This window comes from Mobula hypostoma, chromosome 6, assembly GCF_963921235.1.
Source record: "Mobula hypostoma chromosome 6, sMobHyp1.1, whole genome shotgun sequence".
Lineage (NCBI taxonomy): Eukaryota > Metazoa > Chordata > Chondrichthyes > Myliobatiformes > Myliobatidae > Mobula > Mobula hypostoma.
In genome coordinates this window covers 28,944,763-28,965,959 of record NC_086102.1, presented here as the reverse complement: position 1 = coordinate 28,965,959, position 21,197 = coordinate 28,944,763, and the positions used below count along the sequence as shown (strand labels likewise).

Below are 21,197 nucleotides of genomic sequence, written 5' to 3'. Positions count from 1 at the left end.
ATCTGGGTAAATTATATTTATTAGAAAGTTGATCAAAGGACATAAAACAATTATCCAAAAATAAATCACGAAATCGAACTATATCTTTGATTTTCCAATCAGAGTAAGCTTGATCCATAGTGGAAGGTTGAAAAAAGAAATTAGATATAATAGGACTTGCTAAAATAAATTGGTTCAACCCAAAAAATTTTCGAAATTGAAACCATATATGTAAAGTATGCTTAACTATTAGATTATGTTATTCTAATGGTTCTGAATCTGTTTGTTGTTACAGTTGGGAAGAAGCACTGGCTTAGGACTGATTGAATTATGTATTGATCTCTTGAAGTCACTGCTACATAAATGTGAACAGTCTGAAGATATTATTGAAGAGAAATTAGAAAAGCAAGAAAATGAGCTTTTCATTGACTTTAATTCTGACACAGATGAACTGACAAAAGAGCAGGTATTTCATCAGAAAGTTTTGTTTTGCTTTGATAGATTAAATATAAAAAATGGAATGACAAGAATAAGATTTCTCAACCTTGAGAAAAATTATGAATTTTAGCACTACAGAAAATATGTATTTGTTTTAACTTTATTTTGTTAACTATATAACCCTTTCCCTTATATAGTTCCCTGCTGCAGATATTGATTCCTTGCAGGTATGTAGTTTCATCAAAATAGTCATTATTCAATTGTTCAAATGTCCTCTTTTTTTTTAATGGAATATTAAGTTCTGCCGGCAAGACCAACATTTGTTGTCCATTCCTAACTATCCATGAGAAGGCATTGGTAAATCACTTTTTTGAAGCACTACAATCCTGGTGAAAGTATTCGCATTACTATGGCTTATAGCATGTTTCAGGATTGCAATAATGCAGAGGGAACAGGCGTAGAGGTTCCAAGTTAATGCGATATGTAATTGAGAAAGAAGCCTGCTGTGTTGGTCTTCCCATTCTGCTGCTGCCCTTATCTTTGATAGAGATGACTGGTTTGGCGGGTGCTTTTGGAGTAGGTTTGGCCACGGTTGGGATGTTGAGCTTTTTCCAAATTCGTGCAAGTGTTTATCTAAGATCTTAGAAATTTTTTCTCAATTTGTTCTGATGAAAGATCGCAAACCTGAAACATTAATCTGTTTTTGTTACCACTGAATGTTTCAACCTTTTTTTGTTTTGTATTTCAGATTTTCAGTATTTGATTTTAATTTTCAAATAGAAGGCAGAGTTAATCTTAAACTCTGTTGTGAATTTTCATGATTTTATTTATTGCTAATGCAGAGCCAAATATTAGGTTGTCATTAATGATATATCTTAATTTCTGAAATTAGCAAAGAAGATCAATTAATATTTAAAGAAGGTAGACACTTCTGGGACTCTGACAGAATTCAGTTTTGCATCTGACTGAGTCAGTTCCAATAAAGCATCCTGTGTGAAATTAACTTGGCATTTCCTCCTAGGTGCTGTCCTACCTGCATATATTTGCAGCATTTTCTGTTTCTGCTTCTGATGTTTTTTGTGCCATTTATTCTCTACTGTTAATTTTAGGTTCTGGAGAGCATGTTATCAACAGTTTTTAAACACCCAACACTGGAGCAGTGGTTTATGGCTTTGGAATTACAAGCTTCACCAACACACAGTCTTAACCCTATCAGCTTCAAAATGTTGTCAGCTCAACTTAGCTCAGGCACCCTAAGCCTCCTCGGACTAAGTGTCCCATTTTTGCAGAGACTTGGTCGCATGGATATAGTGTTAACTTATTTTAAAGCTATAGAGGAAAGTGTTTTGAAGGAAATTGAAATGAAAAAGTTATCTACACCTAAATCAACAGTAGTGAGTAAAAAAACCTTGTCTTTAGAAGCCCTGGAAAATTTAAACAACTATATGGATATAAATTCGCTCAAAAATATTGTGACATCAATATTGGAACTTCCAGAAGGATGTCTAGCTCTTGAAAGTAAACCTGACGAAGAGGGTGATGGAGTGAAACAGCTGAGCTTTTATGGAAAGGCTTTGGTAAAAATCCTCACAGAAAATCACCAGAAGACTCCAGACAGAGATGATCTATTATTATCATGTGACCATTTCAGTGCTGTTGGAACACTTTTACAATATTCTAACTGTGAAGAGTTGGAGAAGGTGGTTCTACGAGTTCTAGTGAAAGAGCTAGTATTCGCACAGGCCGTGAGGCCAGATATGTTTCTTGATTGTTTGAATCACATGACTGAAGATTCCCTTTCAATTTGCAAATTTCTTATTCAGCACAACAAGACCAGCCTTTTACAGTTTGAGCTTTGGTGCTTAGAACCAGGCAGAGTGAAACATCTTCGGAAAAATATGAATGCTTACCTTTCACTTCTTAGCACATATCTAGAGTGCCAAGAAAAGAGTAAATATACACGACCAGAGAGAGGTAATTAACTTTATAAAGCTATATTATTAGGTTTCATCCTTTTGAATCTGCTTTTATTGGGAATTGTTATTTGATATAAGTTACAAATGTTTGCTTACCTGTTAGTATTAATGGTTGTTTCGTAGGCCCATCATGAAATTTGCATAAGTTATTCCACAAAATGTGTTCCAATTTTAGATCTACGAAACAGCAAGCAGAAGATACCAGTTGTGATGGATCTTGATCTATTCAGCAAGTCTTTCAATAATTTTCAGTGCTGCTCCTTACCCGAAGAGGATGGCAATAGCAAATCCATGAAAGTTTCTCCAGAGAAACTTTAAGCCAGGGTTATTTGTGAAGGAGAGAATTAGCCTTCAGCAATGAACCTGTTTAAAATATTGATGAGTGTGACCACAGCATCTAGCACAGAGTTCCACGCACCCAGTTTTGATCTTAACCTTGAGCACTTCCTGTAGCATTTTCAGTTTCTCTGCGTACTTCAATTTCATTCTGCATTCCAAAGACAAGCCTGTGGATTAATTGGCCACTTTACATTACTGTGCACATTTTAGGCACATATATATAGCTAGAGTGCCTAACACTTTTGCACAATATTGTATATTGGTTAAAATAGGAAGGTGGTAGGAGAGGGGAAATAAGAGTACTTAGCTTTGTATTAGCTCAGTAGTATTAAGGGGCACCCCTGGTCAAAATTTCTGTTACTGTGAATAGCTAAGCGAGTAAAAAATGAACTGATTTCCAAAAGGCATAAGGTTAAAGATGACACATTTCTTTAATATTTTAAGCAAGAAAACTTTTTTATTTCCATCTTTTACAGTTTCAAAATAGCAAAAAAAGGAAAAGGGCCCGAAGCAAAAGTTTGGGCACCCTGCATGGCAGTACTTAGTAACATTCCCTTTGGCAGTTATCACAGCTTGTAAACGCTTCTTGTAGCCAGCTAATAGTCTTTCAATTCTTGTTTGGGGGATTTTTGCCCATTCTTCCTTGCAAAAGACTTCTCGATCTGTGAGATTCTTGGGCCGTCTTGCATGCACTGCTCTTTTGAGGTCTATCCACAGATTCTCGATGATGTTTAGGTCAGGGGGTTGTGAGGGCCATGGCAAAACCTTCCACTTGCACCTCTTGAGGTAGTCCATTGTGGATTTTGAGGTGTGTTTAGGTTGATTATCCTGTTGTAGAAGCCATCCTCTTTTCATCTTCGCGGAAGAGGTACAGTCGACGTTTAAGGCCAAGACCCTTCGTCAGTCCTGACGAAGGGTCTCGGCCTGAAACGTCGACTGTACCTCTTCCTAGAGATGCTGCCTGGCCTGCTGCGTTCACCAGCAACTTTGATGTGTGTTGCTTGAATTTCCAGCATCTGCAGAATTCCTGTTGTTTGCTCTTTTCATCTTCAGCTTTTTTTACAGACGATGTGATATTTGCTTCCAGAAGTTGCTGGTATTTAATTGAATTCATTCTTCCCTCTACCAGTAAGTGTTCCCCGTGCCACTGGCTGCAACACAAGTCCAAAGCATGATCGATTCACCCCCGTGCTTAACAATTAGAGAGGGGTTCTTTTCATGAAATTCTGCTCCCTTTTTTCTCCAAACATACCTTTGCTCATTGCAGCCAAAAAATTCTATTCAAAAGGTTCAAAGGAACATTTAAACAAGGCTGATGCATTTTGGAAACAAGTCCTGTGGACTGATGAAGTTAAAATAGAACTTTTTGGCTGCACTAAACATCATCGAGAATCTGTGGGTAGACCTCAAAAGAACAGTGCATGCAAGACAGCCCAAGAATCTCACAGAACTAGAAGCCTTTTGCAAGGAAGAATGGGCGAAAATCCCCCAAACAAGCATTGAAAGACTCTTAGCTGGCTACAAAAAGTGTTTACAAGCTGTGCTACTTGCCAAAGGGGGTGTTACTAAGTACTGCCATGCAGTGTGCCCAAACTTTTGGTTCAGGCCCTTTTCCTTTTTTTGTTATTTTGAAACTGTAAAAGATGGAAATAAAAAAGTTTTCTTGCTTAAAATATTAAAGAAATATGTCATCTCTAACTTTATGCCTTTTGGAAATCAGTTAATCTTTTACTCGTTTAGCTATTCACAGTAACAGAGATTTTGACCGGGGTGCCCAAACTTTTGTGTGCCACTGTATATATGTATGTATGTCTGTGTATATATATGTGTGTGTGTGTGTGTATGTATATATATGTGTGTGTATGTATATATGTGTGTGTGTATATATGTATATATGTGTGTGTGTGTGTATGTGTGTGTGTGTATGTATATATATATATATATATATATATATATACACACACACACACACACACACACACACACACACACACATATATTAAAGGCATCCGTTAGTCTTGCGAGACCATGGATCTGCTCCTGGAAAGTCTTCACTCTCCAGGGCGCAGGCCTGGGCAAGGTTGTATGGAAGACCAGCAGTTGCCCATGCTGCAAGTCTCCCCTCTCCACGACACCAATGTTGTCCAAGGGAAGGGCATTAGGACCCATACAGCTTGGCACCGGTGTCATCGCAGAGCAATGTGTGATTAAGTGCCTTGCTCAAGAATATATATCTCTAGGATATTAGCACAGTACTGTAAATTGCTCCTTAGTGTAAGTAAATGGCAAAAATAATTGCAAGGGAGAGAGCATAAATTGCAAGTTGTCGGGAAATAAGGAAAGGGGTATTGAGTCAAAAGGATTTTTTTTTGGAAGCTGGCCCAAACCTGTCAGCTGCCTCTTATGTCATTTAAAGCAAATATCTTTAGGAATTGTTCAATAGAATGTACTCAGATGATCTATTGATATGCCTTGGTTATCATTAAAATATTTTCTACAGAAATAACCAAACAAAACAATATAGCAGTCTTCTTCCTTCAGTCTTTGCAGATGTCATCAGGGTTATTAAGAATACCATGTGGACAAGGCTGTTAAGCAAAATTGCATCAGATGATCCATCCACTGAACTTGATTCACAGATGAAAGTATTTACTAGATTAGTGCAACAGTTGCCATCATCACGTGAAGATGTTGCAGGTATTATGGAACAACTTCCTGCAGTACTGGAGAAAACAGCAACTTTATCAAGGTACATTGCAATGTAGCCTTTTATGCATCATTTTTCAACCTAGAAAATAGCTGAAAGAATTTTTAATCATGTATAAGAATCTGAATCGAAGGATGAGTTATTTGAGGGAGGCAGCCAGAGTAACCATAACCTTGCACATAGAAATGGATATTAAGGGTGTTCTTAAAGAAAGAACAGTTGAGATAGTCAAGTGGGGAACTTGGAACCTGGGATCCATCCAAATCACTATATTTTTAATGTCTTTTAGTCTGTTACCTTTCTTAATATGCCACATGCCAGTAAGTATAGAAACAGAAAGAAAAGATAAATGAATGAATGCTTGGCTAAAGCCATTAGGAGATAGTGACCATAATGTGATAAGTTTTAATCTACAATTTGAGAGGGAGAAGGGAAGATCGGAAGTGTCAGTATTACAGTTGAACAAAAGGGACTATGGACACATGACGGAGGAGCTGGCAAAAGTTGGCTGGAAAGATACCCTAGCAGGGATGACAGTGGAACAACAATGGCAGGTATTTCTGGGACTAATACAGAATATGCAGGATCAGTTCATTCCAAAGAGGAAGAAAGGTTCTAAGAGGAGTAAGGGGCGACCGTGGATGACAAGGGAAGTCAAGGACAGTATAAAAATAAAAGAGAGGAAGTATAACATAGCAAGGATGAGTGGGAAGCCAGATGATTGGGAGATTTTTAAGGAGCAACAGAAGATAACTAAAAAGGCAATACGAGGGGAAAAGATGAGGTACGAAGGTAAGCTTGCCAAAAATATAAAGGAGGACAGTAAAAGCTTCTTTAAGTATGTGAAGAGGAAAAAATTAGTTATGACCAAAGTTGGGCCCTTGAAGACGGAAACGGGTGAAATTATTATGGAGAGCAAGGAAATGGCAGACGAGCTGAACAGGTACTTTGGATCTGTCTTCACTAGGGAAGACACAAACAATCTCCCAGGTGTAATAGTGCAGCGATCCCCAACCACTGGTCTGCGAGGAAACGATATGAGTCAGCTGCACCTCTCCTCATTCCCTGTCACGCACTGTTGAACTTGAACATAGGGTTGCCAACTGTCCTGTTTTTGCCGGGACATCCCGTATATTGGGCTAAATTGGTTTGTCCCGTATTTCCCCCGCTAAGGTAGAACGTTCCTATGAAAGCCAAAATGGCATGACGTGAAGAAGCAATTACCATTAATTTATATGAGAAAAGTGTCTGAGCGGTCGCAGACCCAAAAAATAACCTAACAAATCATACTAAATAACACATAAAGCCGAAAATAAATAACACTGACATATAGTAAAAGCAGGAATGATATGATAAATACACAGCCTTTATAAAGTAGAAATAATATATGTTCAGTATAGTCAAGAAGATGAAGGCAAAACCAATTTGTGGGGAAATAATCGGCACTTACGCGCATGCGCACACAGGTGCCCGCGCAAGGCTTCATGGTCATGGTAGGCTTTGTTGGGATAAAGTGTCCCAGGATTTGACTGCTACCTTTGTCCCTTACTTGGGATTGAGAAAGTTGGCAACCCTAGCTGTAAAAGACATTTTGAGGTGAGTTTAACCCTACTTGAACCCCCTCCCCCCCGACCCCGGCTCGGCTGGTCCGCAAGAATATTGTCAATATTAAACCAGTCCGCTGTGCAAAAGAGGTTGGGGACCCCTGTAATATTGGCTAGAGGACCTAGGGTAACAGAGGAACTGAAGGAAATTCGCATTAGGCACAAAATAGTGTTGGGTAAACTGATGGGACTGAAGGTTGATAAATCACCATGGCCTGATGGTCTGCATCCCAGGGTACTTAAGGAGGTGGCTCTAGAAATCGTGGACGCATTGGTAATGATTTTCCAATGTTCTATAGATTCAGGATCAGTTCCTGCGGATTGGAGGGTAGCTAATGTTATCCCACTTTTTAAGAAAGAAGGGAGAGAGAAAACAGGCAATTATAGACCAGTTGGTCTGACATCAGTGGTGGGGAAGATGCTGGAATCAATTATAAAAGATGTAATAGCGGCCTATTTGGATAGCAGTGGCAGGATAGGTCCGAGTCAGCATGGATTTACGAAAGGGAAGTCATGCTTGACTAATCTTCTGGAATATTTTGAGAATGTGACTATGAAAATGGACATGGGAAAGCCAGTGGATGTAGTGTACCTGAACTTTCAGAAAGCCTTTGATAACGAAAGGCTTATAACATAAACAAGTGCCCGATGTTGGGGGCCTCCAAAACCAGAGGCCACAATTTAAGAATAAGGGGTAGACAATTCAGAACGGAGTTGAGGAAAAACTTTTTCACACAGAGAGTTGTGGTTCTGTGGAACGCTCTGCCTCAGAAGGCAGTGGAAGCCAATTCTCCGGATTCTTTCAAAAAAGAGTTAGATAGAGCTCTTAAAGATAGCAGAGTGAAGGGATATGGGGAGAAGGCAGGAACAGGGTACTGATTGTGGATGATCAGCCATGATCACAGTGAATGGTGGTGCTGGCTCGAAGGGCTGAATGGCCTACTCCTGCACCTATTGTCGATTGTCTGAAGAGTTGGTGTGGATTTCTGGAAGGTTGAGATCTCTTCTGGGGCAGAAGTGACCTGTATGAGCAGGGTAGTTTGCCCTCCTGAACTGGAAGGGGTCCAATGTCCTTGCCAAGAGGGTGTGAACGGAGAGGTGAGATGAGTTCCAGAAGAACAGCTTAGCAGGTGGGAAGACTGACTCATGTATGGAAGATGGGGCAAATGGTCATGTGGGACATAACTGCATTTGCAGTGGTAATCTAGATTATTTGCTCAGTATGTGGAATGGACTTGAACACCAACATTCCTGACCTGGAAGCAGGAATGGAGCCCAGTCAGATGTATTTGGTCAAGTTCAATGTATTTTGTTCCCTAACTTAAAACATTTATTAATAAAGTGGTTTTCCCATTCTCTTTATTTTCCTCACCATAAATTTACAGCATTGATATGAATGTGATAGATGTGTAAAGTGCATTTTTTGTCATGGGCATGATAGTTTATGAACATAATCTATTATTTTTTGTATTCTTGGTCATTTTTTGAGCATTCATTTCTTTTCGAGAAAATTACCGTTTTTATAATACATAATTTTCCAGGTGGACTTTAGCAGATGCAATAACAAATGTACTGGAGGAATACCCTGAGGACAAACAATCTTGGAGGAAATCCCTACTGAAGGCTTGCATCCGATGGTTAGTGTCCAACTATAGCAGCTGCAAGGTGCAGGAAGAGAATATGAAGGAGACTGAAATGGCACTGCTGGGGAGATTGCAGGAATTACTGGTTAGTTTTATATTTATTGCCTCATTTAGGTGCAAGCAATGATCATTCGTCCTGTGAAAATTATAAATGTTATGAAAACCATTGATGCCAAAGCGTATACTTTCCTTTTGCAGATTTCAGTTGGTGAGGTCAGTTCAGATGATTGGAACAGTTTTGTAAAGAATGGGCTTAAGTAAGTTAAAATGTTAATTCATTTTGGCAACTTTGCAAAAAAATGTACACATCTTGATAATGTTTTAAGCAGTCATGTTTAACAGTTCAACAGTGTGTGTAATTAAAATTAAAGAAGCATAAAGATTTGGAGTAGTGTAGATAACTCTTGAGAGTTGGATGACTACAGGAATATGGACAAGAAAGAGAGGAATTTGAAACTGACTTTAAAACTAAGGCATTATTCGACATGCACTATATTGAGTGAATAGGACTTAAGCAATGATGTTGTGGTCAACCTCAAAACCATGGAGTTAGAACATAGAAGGAGAGAAAGATTGCACTGGAATGATCAAATCCAGAGATAACAAAATTGCAGATGAGCTAAATTACTTCTATAGGAGTATAGGCAGGTGGAATAATATCTGAAGATCATCTCACTACTAAACATAACTCCAAAGTTTAAAGCAAACTTGTTCAGTTTCAGATTTTTGCTAGGGAGAGAGATGGAGTTTGTGGCAGTGACCAATGACAATAACTCCAGTTTTCTGAATAGTTATTGGAGGATTTTTGTACTTATCAAATGGTATACGTCGGACAAATAGACGAACAGTTTAGAAAGGGTGAAAGTATCAAGAGAGTTAATGGTGTTTATGTGAAGTTGGGAGGTCATCACCATACAGCACATGATCCAGATTTTCCTCATCCCCAGTACTGTCTTGAGTGGCGTGTAGTTGAGAAATAGGAGGGTTACAAGATTGTACTCTTTAAGAATTCACTGGATGTAACAGTGCTGGAATGAAAAGTGAAATATTTGCTCATTATTCTTTACTGGATGATAGTAGAATCAGACATTTTTATCTCTCCAAAATGGGAGAAGAAAAATGTTGTTATACAGCATATTCAGCTGTGTTAGCAACCATAAACAGTTGAAGAAGGATGATGGATAAATTATCATTATCACATTCACTAATAATGTCCAAAGTAAAGGCTGATTTATACTTGTGCGTATAGGCTACGCCATAGGCCTGATTTATACTTCTGCGTAGCCCTACGCCATAGCAAGCATGCGTAGTTGTGTCTGCATTGCTCTGCAATTCACCATCAAAATGCTAGTTGGCGGTGGGGCTTTTATGCCACTGGGTTGAGTTTCTTCGTGAGAGACATGGACGAGGAAATGCATTTCAAATATTTTCAGATGTCGGCAGGTAGATTTGACGATTTGCTTCATCGTCCCCAACCATTTATTTCGCATCAGTGTACAGACATGGCGGAGAAAAGCAACAGGAAATGCGTATGAGGAAATGCGATGCTACCAAGCGGACCAATCACAGTTGTTGCGGTCTGCTTCACCGCGACGCATGAGTTACATTTTTGGGGCAATGCACGTCACCCTACGGTGTAGGGTACATGGTATCTACGGCGTACATTTGACACACAAGTATAAATCAGCCTTAACGGTGTCAAGAGGCATTTAAAACCTTATTGAAGACGTTCAGTAACAGCCCTGGGAAAAGTAAATATGAAGTTGTACAGCTACCTCACCACCTTAAAGATCTTGGAGAATAGAGGTTTGTTGGTGATGAGCAATAGATGCAAGGATTGTATAATTAGAGGGTTTGGAGAAAAGTGGTGATGATGATGATGACAGATTTGAAGGAGAAAGATCCATACTGAGGAGAGAGAAGAATTAAATATATCAGCTGATGTGGTCAGAAAGGTAGATAAGTTTTATGGTGTAGTTGTGAGGGAAAAGCTGGTACATTTTGTAGACAAGATTTGGAGATAACTTCAAGAAAATGGAAGCTTTAGTGTTAAAGTTTGGTCTAATAATCTGAGAAGTGGTAGAGACAATTTTCTAGATCGCATCATTCTTAATGACAAAGGAATACCTGAACTGTTGGTGGATAACAGGGAGATGTCTGGAAGGAGATGCTATATACTGTAATAAGAAAAACAGTGTTATTTTGCAGAGGATGATTCCTAAGCATCATCGGAAATTCAGAATATATTTTATGATCCAGCCAAATCCGGGCTGAATGATTAAACCAGTTTCTTACCATTTCTTTCAAAATTGTTTTCCTTGAACATAAGGTAACTGAGATATAGATGGGAATGGAGAAAATAAACAAAATGAGAGTGAGAAATAAGGTGAGAGTCGTTTCACCTATCAAATGGTGAAAGGCCTTGATAGAGTGGATGTGGAGACGATGTTTCCTATGGTGGAAGTGTCTAAGACCAGAGGACACACCCTCAGAATAGAGGGGTGTCATTTTAGAATGGAGATGAGGAGGAATTTCTTTAGCCAGAGGTTGGTGAATCTGTGGAATCCTTTGCCACAGGCAAAGTCTTTATGTATACTTAAGGCAGAGGTTGATAGATTCTTAATTGGTCAGGGCATCAAGGGATACAGGGAGGCGACGGGAGATTGCGGCTGAGATGAATCGGCCATGATAGGCCAAATGGCCTAATTCTGCTCCTGTATCTTATGGTCTTACGGTTTTAGTGTGAAATGAGAGAAAATAAATTTGGAGGTGAAGGCTGTGAACTACAAAGGTGTGATAAATGGTGGGTCAAAGGCAAGAGAAAGATAAAGTATAGGGTGGTATATTAGGAACATGGAAGTTCAGAAGTATTGACTACAGTAGTTTTGATAACATGGAAACAAATTAATGTGTGTTGGCTCATATAAACTGTCCTACACGTGTTCATGGTTCTAATGATCCTTTTATAATGGCAGATATCGCTATACAGATCTGGGATTTTTAGAAGCCCTCCTGAAATTAATACCAGTATTGTATGAGAAAGAAGAGCTGGCTCAAAACTTGGTGTCACTTCCTATGGTTCACATGATGGTAACAAATCATTCTTTGTTTCTGCCAACCATGCTGAAAAGCAGCGAGGATTCAGATGAAAATTCAAGAATAAAAGGTATGACCAGAATTGGAAGAATCATTTATAATTTTTATCTTGAACTCTTAATTTAAACAAAGTCCTTGTCAATACAAAAGAAGGATGAATAGCCATTCTGTTCACTGTAACGGTTTTCGACACACTTGGTTGTTACCTTTAAAGGAGTCCTTTAATTTTAACTAGGACTACGATTTCTACCTGATACTCAACTCCTGATCAATAAAAATTAAAACGCTGTTTCCAAAACAAAACAGTTTGCACATGTGTAAGACTTTGCAAGTTGATTTCCACTTATTGTGTGAGTAATACCGACCAGTTGGCCCCACTTTAGCCCTGAACTTGAGTCCTAATATTCTTAAGTGACATTGAACTGAATGATGAAGCACTTGGCTGAAAGCACCAGTAACGTGCAACAACTATGCCACTGAATGAACACTGCAGTCTTTGCAAGGACTTTTTAATCACCTTTAACATGTAGTGTAATTGGGGTTTTGTGTAGCTGAGAAATAACTTCACTCCGTTGTATTTTACTCCGATGGAAATAAAAATCTGCATTCCATCAGCCTCTAGCTCTTTTGTCTATGAATTTCCAAGTCCTTCAGGAGCTTGACTGTTTCCAGTTTTTCAGTATTTAGAAAATACTCTGTTCTGTTCTTTACGGGGCTGATATGGATAACTTCATGTATCAATGCTCATATTTAGCAGCCACAGTTTTGCTCTTAGCTTGTTTTTCAAAATCCCTAAAATATATTGTGCACATTTAAATTGATTCAATTGCTGCTGATCTGTCTTTCACCAAACTGGATGTGCAGCATTTGTCTATTTACGTAGGTTATTTATGTATGTAGTGAATAGCTGCAGCACATCTAAGTCCTTTGTAGGGCATCACTGATTACATGTCACTAATTTGAGTATTGGTCCAAATCCCTCTTTACTGAGCCACTTTACTCATTAGGTATAACATTGCTTCCAGTTCTTTACAAGGAATGATTCTGAATTTGCTTTAACGTTTCTTATTGTAAATTTGAATATTGCATCTCAGAATCAGGTTTATTATCACCAGCATGTGATGTGAAATTTGTTAACTTAGCAGCAGCAGTTCAATGCAATACATAATCTAGCAGAGAGAAAAAAATAACAAATAAAATAAAACATAATAGTAAATAAACAAGTAAATCAATTATGTATATTGAATAAATTATTTAAAAATGTGCAAAAACAGAAATACTGTATACTTTAAAAAAAAGGTGAGGTAGTGTCCAAAGCTTCAATGTCCATTTAGGAATCGGATGGCAGAGGGGAAGAAGCTGTTCCTGAATCACTGAGTGTGTGCCTTCTGGCTTCTGTATCTGCTACCTAATGGTAACAATGAGAAAAGGGCATGCCCTGGGTGCTGGAGGTCTTTAGTAATGGACGCTGCCTTTCTGAGACACCGCTCCCTGAAAATGTCCTGGGTACTTTGTAGGCTAGTGTCTAAGATGGAGCTGACTAGATTTACAACCTTCTGCACCTTCTTTGGTCCTATAGCCCCTCCGTACCAGACAGTGATGCAGCCTGTCAGAATGCTCTCCATGGTACAACTATAGAAGTTTTTGAGTGTATTTGTTGACATGCCAAATTGCTTCAAACTCCTAATGAAGTATAGCCGCTGTCTTGCCTTCTTTATAACTACATCAATATGTTGGGACCAGGTTAGATCCTCAGAGATCTTGACACCCAGGAACTTGAAGCTGCTGATTCCTCTATGAGGATTGGTATGTGTTCCTTCCTGAAGTCCACAATCAGCTCTTTCGTCTTACTGACGTTGAGTGCCAGGTTGTTGCTACGGCACCACTCCACTAGTTGGCACATCTCACTCCTGTACACCCTCTCGTCACCACCTGAGATTCTACCAACAATGTTGTATCATCAGAAAATTTGTAGATAGTATTTGAGCTGTGCCTAGCCACACAGTCATGTGTATACAGAGAGTAGAGCAGTGGACTAGGACTTCCCCTATCAAGATCCTTTTGCTGTATCCTGTGTCCTTAGCTGTATCAGACTTTTAATCTGTTTATCTCCGAGTAATGTAATGCAGTGTTTCTCAATCTCATTTTTGCTGTATCTCAAAACTCCGAGTAGTCACAGTGAACTTTATCTAAAGGCTTGTATGTCCTTTGAGGTTCCGTATCCAATGTTGAATACAAATGTCTGCTAATCTTGTTTTGTGTACCAAATTGGATGAAGTAACTCCACTTTTGAGAGGTATTTTTTAATTAAGATTTTGTTATGCTTCTTTTTGGCAGATGCTGTAATTGATGTGTTACTAATCTTGGTCAGACACTGTCCATCAGTGTGCAACAGGAACCATTTTCCTGTATTGCTGGGAGCATATGGAGCAACACTCAGCATCACAGGTAGGTATCTTATTTCTGTGATTACGTTTCATATAATTGAACGTGCATAATTATTTCCATTTTATTTTCTACCTTTTGTTTTTCTTTGGTAAAGATCAGAAACTGCTGCTGCTCCTACAGTCCTATGAGAAAAACAACGTTAGCCTTGCTGAGTTCAGGTGAGTTCAGATGCATCGCCTCTGATCTGAGCCGACATTTACGCGCCAGGCGGCACCTAATTAATTAGCTTGTTTATTTCGGCTTTTTTCTTAAAGATGTGTTGGGTGCGTCCTGGCTACCGCTGCATTCTCTGCGGCAATGTATTGGGCCGCGGCCCGGGGGTTGGTGTGGTGGGACACTGGGGTGTCATCTCATCGTTGTCTGCTTCCATCAGGGCAAGCAGGTCATCTTCTTCTAGGTCTGCCTGCCTCAATGTCAAAGGTCGAGGTTCGTCATCTGCTATGGCTGATATGGAAGGCTTGCTTGACTGCTTAGCCTCGCGTATTTTTCTATCATACAGTTCTTTGTAAGCACTCAAACCATCTTGCAAATATCCCCTAAACCGACGTACCCTTTCAAAATTAAAGTCGTACTTTATTATTGCAATAAAAATCTCACGCAGTTGCTTCACGTTCGGTTCCTGGAGGACTTAACTTTCGGTCCTTTCGCTACTGCATTTTGTTTCAATTGTTATCCTTTCCTCTTCTAATTGCATCAGCTCTTCATCTATCAGTTCTTGGTCATGGGATGCCAAAACCTCTTCAACATCATCTTTGTCGACTTCCATAAACCACACTCACTTTGTCCTTACTTCGTTCACCATGATGGAAACGCTTAATTATGTCTACACTAAGTGTAACACCCTTACGAGCTCTTTTAGGCTTTTCCGATACCTTAGAACTCATCTTGCTAACGGCTGCTCACAGGCACGTGTTTAAGCAATGCCGGCTAGAATGCAGTTCCGGGGGAGGAGCTTGGCTGCTTGGGGTGCGCTGCCCTTTTTCGTAACAGTGAAAACACCTTCTGTTAGTGAAAACAGGTAACTAATGTAGGTCTTTCATAACAGTGACGTTTCGTAAAGCAAACGTTCAAAAAGCAGGGGACACCTGTACAGGTTTCCCCTGCCATCCGAAGATAGAGCATTCCTATGAAACGGTTCGTAAGCCGAAATGTCATAAAGCAAAGAAGCAATTACCATTTATTTATATGGGAAAATCTTGTGAGCGTTCGCAGACCCAAAGATAACCTACCAAGTCATGCCAAATAACCCATAAAACCTAAAATAACAGTAACATATAGTAAAAGCAGGAATGATATGATAAATACACAGCCTATATAAAATAGAAATACTTTTCCACAATCATTGCTGCAGTGTTCTCCGTAGCGAAAATCTCACGCATGCGCTGTTGGCAAAAACATGGCGCAAGCGCTGTCCAGTAACCTTTAAGCTATGAAGCTGCCAAATCATACCAAATAACACGTAAAAATACACAGCCTATATAAGTAGAAATAATGTATGTACAGTGTAGTTTCACTTACCGGAATTGGTTCAGCGCTGAGCATACTGATGATGGTGTGTTAGGCTGAGTCGGGGTTTGGGTGGTGCAGTGGCCCTCACCCTCCAGGCCGCCGAGCAATACGTTGCCGCGAAGCATGCAGGGGTGCAGCAGTAGCCGGGAGGCACACAGCACATCTTTAAGAAAGAAGCCGAAACAAACATGCTAATTAATTAGGTGCCGCCTGACACGTAATTGTCGGCCCAGGTCAGTGCTGATTGCCAATTGCGTCGTCTCTGATCTGAGCCAACAATTACATGTTGGCGGCACCTAATTAATTAACATGTTTATTTCGGCTTTTTTCTTAAAGATGTGCTGTGTGCCTCCCGGCTACCGTTGCATTCTCCGCAAATTGGTATCTGTCCGTGGCCTGGGGGTTGGGGTGGTGGGACACTGGGGTGTCATCTCATCATCGTCCATTTCCATTAGGGCAGGCAGGTCATCTTCTATCTCTGCCCGCCTCGATGTCGAAGGTCGAGGTTCGTTGTCTGCTGTGGCTGATGTGGAAGGCTTGCTTGACTGCTGAGCCTTGCGCATTTTTCTATCACACAGTTCTTTGTAAGGACTGAAACCATCCTGCAAATATCCCCTAAACCGATGTACCCTTTCAAAATTAAAGTCGTACTTTATCATTACTGATTGTTATCCTTTTTTCTTCCAATTGCATCAGCTCTTCATCTATTAGATCTTGGTCATGGGATGCCAAAACCTCTCCAACATCATGTTCCGCCAAACTCACTTAGTCCTTACCTCGTTCACCACGATTGAAATGCTTAATTATGTCTAGTTTTACGCTAAGTGTAACACCCTTACAAGCTCTTTTAGGCTTTTCCGATACCTTAGAACTCATCTTGCAAACAGCTGCTCACAGGCATGTGTTTAAGCAATGCCAGCGAGAATGCAGTTCCGAATCCGGGGGAGAGCGGCTGCTTGGGGCACGCGCTGCCTTTTATCGTGCGCTGCTTTTTTCGTAACAATGAAAACAACTTCTGAAAGCAAAAACAGGGTACTAATGTAGGTCTTTCGTAACAGTGAGATTTCGTAAAGCGAACGTCTCAAAAGTGGGGGACACCTGTATAGCTTTCCGATGTATTTACTGCTCAGGTCATTATTGGTGGCAAAGTTGGGAACCTTGTTCCCTTTCACAACAAGAGGATGTCCCAAAGTACCTGATATCTAATAAAATGTAGTATATTTAATATTAAAACAATACATTTCACTGTATGTTTTGATGTACATGACAAATAAAGCTAATTTTTTATATAGTAATAAATGTGAATTCAACAACCATATTATGCACAGTAACACAATTAAGATAATGAGCTAGTTGTAGCTTTGCTCATTAATGCATAATTATTGGTCAGAGCATGGGAAGGGTCTTCTAGTTCCTGTACTAGTGTGATGCAGTTTTTGTTACTGCTCAAAAGAAAGATTGACCTTTTGGTTTAAAAGTTAATTCAAGAGGAGAGGAAACTGAAACCCTAACCCTACCAGCACAATCACCAGCTAGAATTCAATATCTGTTGGGGATTGTAACTCTCTTTGGACAAGCACCCTTGAGCAAGGTATAGCACCTCCTTAGTACCCTCCACCCCCCGATCAGGATCAAATGAAGCCATGGGAGCAAGTGTTAGATGGTCGTATGAGCAGCTGGTGTATATCACAAGTGCTGGTTATGTGATCACAGAGGCCAGGCAGTCTTTGAAGAGTATTGATAATGACTGGGCTCACCCATCTTGTAAAATCACTACCCAGAAGAAGGCAATGGTAAGCCACATCTGCAGAAAAAATTTGCCAAGATTAATCATGGTCATGGAAAGACCATGATCGCCCATGTTATACAGCATGACACATAACTAATGAATGAACCTAATTATGAAAAATACTTGGTGATATTTGGTCTAGAGAGCTAAACACTCAACATTTAAGGGAAATGAATAGGAAAAATGGATGAAGAAATAATAGTGAACAGTACAGAGCAGTCTGAACACACTTTATTCTGAACCAAATTATATTTTGTAAGAAGTTATTTGTGACAGGGTATTCTTGTTTACCAGTTAATATTCTGCTTTATTGATGGAAAAAACAAATGGGGAAAAATATGAAGTAGTCATTAGAAATGATGTTTTATTTTGAACCAAATTATATTTTGTGAGTTTGTATAAACCAGTATTTAAAAAGAAAGGAATAACAAAACACATTGACAAGAAGAACAACTAATATAATTTTCACAAAATAAAGGAATGTAGACATTTAAACTTAGTTACTCAACCGTAATTTAAATAAACATATGTTTTCTAGATTGCTATTTTGGGGCCCAGCCGCTGTTGAACATCAGAAGACTCGCAAGAGCTTAGGGAAGACCCTGTGGCAACAACCAACCATGGAAGAAATTCTATCATTGCTGGACAGAGAGAAAATGTTCCAGACCATCATTAACTTTCCTCAACATAGGCATATGTTGCCTGAGGTAGATTTAGCATAAAACACCACATTTTATTTTCTTATTTCTCACTTATTTAAATACAACTCAAGGACATATTAAGTGAAAATTAAATTACAATAATTTTGTCTGTCCCGTATTTTATGACAGGTTCATCATTGCTTTTTTTTGTTCCTTTCAGGAAGGAAAGGAGATGCTGTTGAAAGAGTACTGTGTTAATATCTATGACCCTTGCTTCTTGCTACCTCTCTTCAGTGGATTAATTACACCAGGTATGCAAAATAGAGTCATGGTGTTACAATGCTCGGAAAATGGCTTTTTAGCCCAACTCATCCTTGCCAAACAAGTTGTCTGATTGAGCTACTCCCATGTGCCTGCATTTGACTCATGTCTCTCTAAGCCTGTCCAAACTTGTTTTAAACTTTGTAATTGTACCTGCCTCTACCACTTCCTATGGCAACTCGTTCCATTCACACTATCCTCAATTTGCCTCGCAGGTCCCCTTTAAATTATTCCCCTCACACCTGTGCTGTCTAGTTTTAGAATTTTCTACCCGGGGGAAAAAAGCTGAAACCATGTATCTTCTCTATGCCCCTCATGATTTTGTATACCTCTATAAGTTCAACTGTCAGCCACCTTCACTGCAGGGAAACAGACCCATTCTCTCTTTGTAACTGGAGTCTGCCAGTATTAGCAACAGCTTTATGAATTTTTTCTGCACCATCTCTAGATTAATCACATCCTTTCTATAAGTATGTCAACCTGAACTGCACAAAATATTATAACTCTCCAGATTCTTATCATTTACTTATTTAACTTTACAAAGTGATTCACTTCATACTTGTCACTGCCATTTGTATATCTGCTTCTTCAGTTGATCTGGTTGGACAAAATTCTTCACCACCCTCCACACCACCAATTTGTCATCTACAAATTTAATAATCAAGCCACCTACATTCTCACCCAAATCATTGATATAAATTCGACTACCAGGGGATCCAGTACTAATCCCTGCGGCACAAGCCTCCGATCTGAGAAACAACCTTCCACTACCACTCTCTGACTCCTCCCAAGCCAGATTTGCATCTAACTGGCTAGCTCACCCTGCATTCCATGTAACCCACCTCCCAGATCAGTATGCCATGCAAGGCCTTGATAAAACCTTACTAAAGTCCATGTGGGCAATGTCTACTGTTCTGTCCTTATTAATTCTCTTGGTCACCTCTTCAAAAAAAACTCAGTTAAATTTGTAAGAAACAATTTTCCATGCACAAAGCCATACTGATCATCCCCAATCAGTTTTTGTCTTTCCAAAATGCAGGTAGGTCCTGTATCTCAGAATCCCTTCCAGTATCTTACCCATCACTGATGGGCTGAAACCAGGCTTTCAAAGGAGTGTGCCTTTCCCAATTTTGAACTACTTGACCTATCTGTTAAAACTGTATGAAGGAAAGCTCAAGACCCAAATTTTTATTGCAAAATTAAACACTAAAATCCTTCATTTTTAAAAGGTTAACAGATTTATTCATAACAGCCTTATTCTTAACAGTTTGCTTAGATATTAATTAGCTCTTGTACTTGGATTTCATTTCTTCTATCATCATTTCTCATATCTGAATTGTCTTTAAGAAAGCTGTCTCCTCAGGAAATAATGATTTATTTGAAAAAATGTGGATTTATTGTAAGCATGCCTGTGAACTGCTATTTAAGTAAGATACTTAGTTTAATTTCAGTGGTAAACAGTAGTCTTCCTTCCCATATAGATTGTACCAGAGATTTTTAGTTTTGGAATTCGGTGCCTTTTATTTCTAAAATGGATGTCTTGTAAGCTCAATAACAGAGAGCCAGCATGGTCTGTTGCCTTGAATAATGCAATTGGGTCACATGAATGGGCCAAAACAAGTTCTCTGAATGACGAAATCTCTGAATGTCTCTGACGTTTAACCGTGAAACTGATTTTAAAAGAACAATTGACAATATTCAGTAAAGTCAATAGAGGTAAAATAAGCTAAAACTCATAAACTTTATGCCAAACAAAAATAGTTAGTAAAAAATATATAATTTGTTAATCTTTTTACTCACATTTGTGAAATCATCATTCATTATTTAACCTTGGCTCAATGTGATTCTGATTTACAAATATAGTTGACTTTTAACTGCGCTTTGAAATGATTCAGCAAACGATTTACTTCAGGGACCAGTTAGGAGTGGGCAATAAATAATGGCTTGTTATTCCAATCCTGTCATAAATAATCCAAATGAGTGGTCTCAACTTGGCATGGCATTGGTTATTTCCATGATATATTACTGAAATCAAAACCAATAAGCGTGTGCCAAAGCATCTATGTTGGTAAATGCCAGCAAGTTCAAAACCCATCAAAAATTGTGTCCGATGTTATTTTATGTGTTCCTGGATTGGCCAGATGGAAACCTACTTGCTTCTCCCAGCAGAGGGCATCAGTGACTTTTTTTTAATCAACTGGTTAACCATGGTAACTAACTGAAGTATCAGGATAACGGCTTCATTTAATTAGGATTAGAACCATTTCAATTTCTTTTTAAAGTATAATTAACTGTTAATTGGACTTTAGTAATCAACGATATCTAAATTAAATATGGAAAAGAAGTTAGAAGGAGAATGGTAGAATTCTAGAACTAGTTGTTGCTAGAAAAGGAACTATTTAATATCTTTGTGAGGTTAAAGCTGCTTACATCCCCAGAACCTAGGCTGCTATGAAAGACAAGAAAGGAGATTTCTGGGACTCTTGTCAACATTTTTCAAGTCTTTTCTAACCAAGCAAAGGAGATGAATCATGTGATTAAAGGCTGGTGAATCTAATATCAGTGGTGGAGAAATTACTGAAAAAAATTTAAAGGCCGGGATGGATTGTAGATGGTGGTTGAAATCTGGATTACTCTTCCTCAGGAGTTAGAAAACGTAAGACATAGAAAACTTACAGCACAATACAGGCCCTTTGGCCCACAATGC

At 39.0% G+C, this 21,197-nt stretch overlaps 1 protein-coding gene across 3 annotated transcripts in view; it reads left to right on the top strand.

Annotated features, from left to right (window-relative positions):
* The window catches only part of urb1 (URB1 ribosome biogenesis homolog), a 121,435-nt gene that overhangs the window by 59,962 nt on the left and 40,276 nt on the right, over nt 1-21,197 (top strand). For 2 of the 3 annotated variants that reach the window (XM_063050487.1, XM_063050485.1), the window contains exons 21-31: nt 275-445; nt 615-644; nt 1,527-2,391; nt 5,274-5,481; nt 8,585-8,771; nt 8,885-8,943; nt 11,662-11,852; nt 14,120-14,230; nt 14,325-14,388; nt 18,067-18,235; nt 18,390-18,480. In XM_063050487.1, the coding sequence (XP_062906557.1) occupies nt 275-445; nt 615-644; nt 1,527-2,391; nt 5,274-5,481; nt 8,585-8,771; nt 8,885-8,943; nt 11,662-11,852; nt 14,120-14,230; nt 14,325-14,388; nt 18,067-18,235; nt 18,390-18,480 (2,146 nt within the window). The remainder of the gene's footprint in view (nt 1-274; nt 446-614; nt 645-1,526; nt 2,392-5,273; nt 5,482-8,584; nt 8,772-8,884; nt 8,944-11,661; nt 11,853-14,119; nt 14,231-14,324; nt 14,389-18,066; nt 18,236-18,389; nt 18,481-21,197) is intronic. The other variant, XM_063050486.1, reaches the window with a different exon arrangement.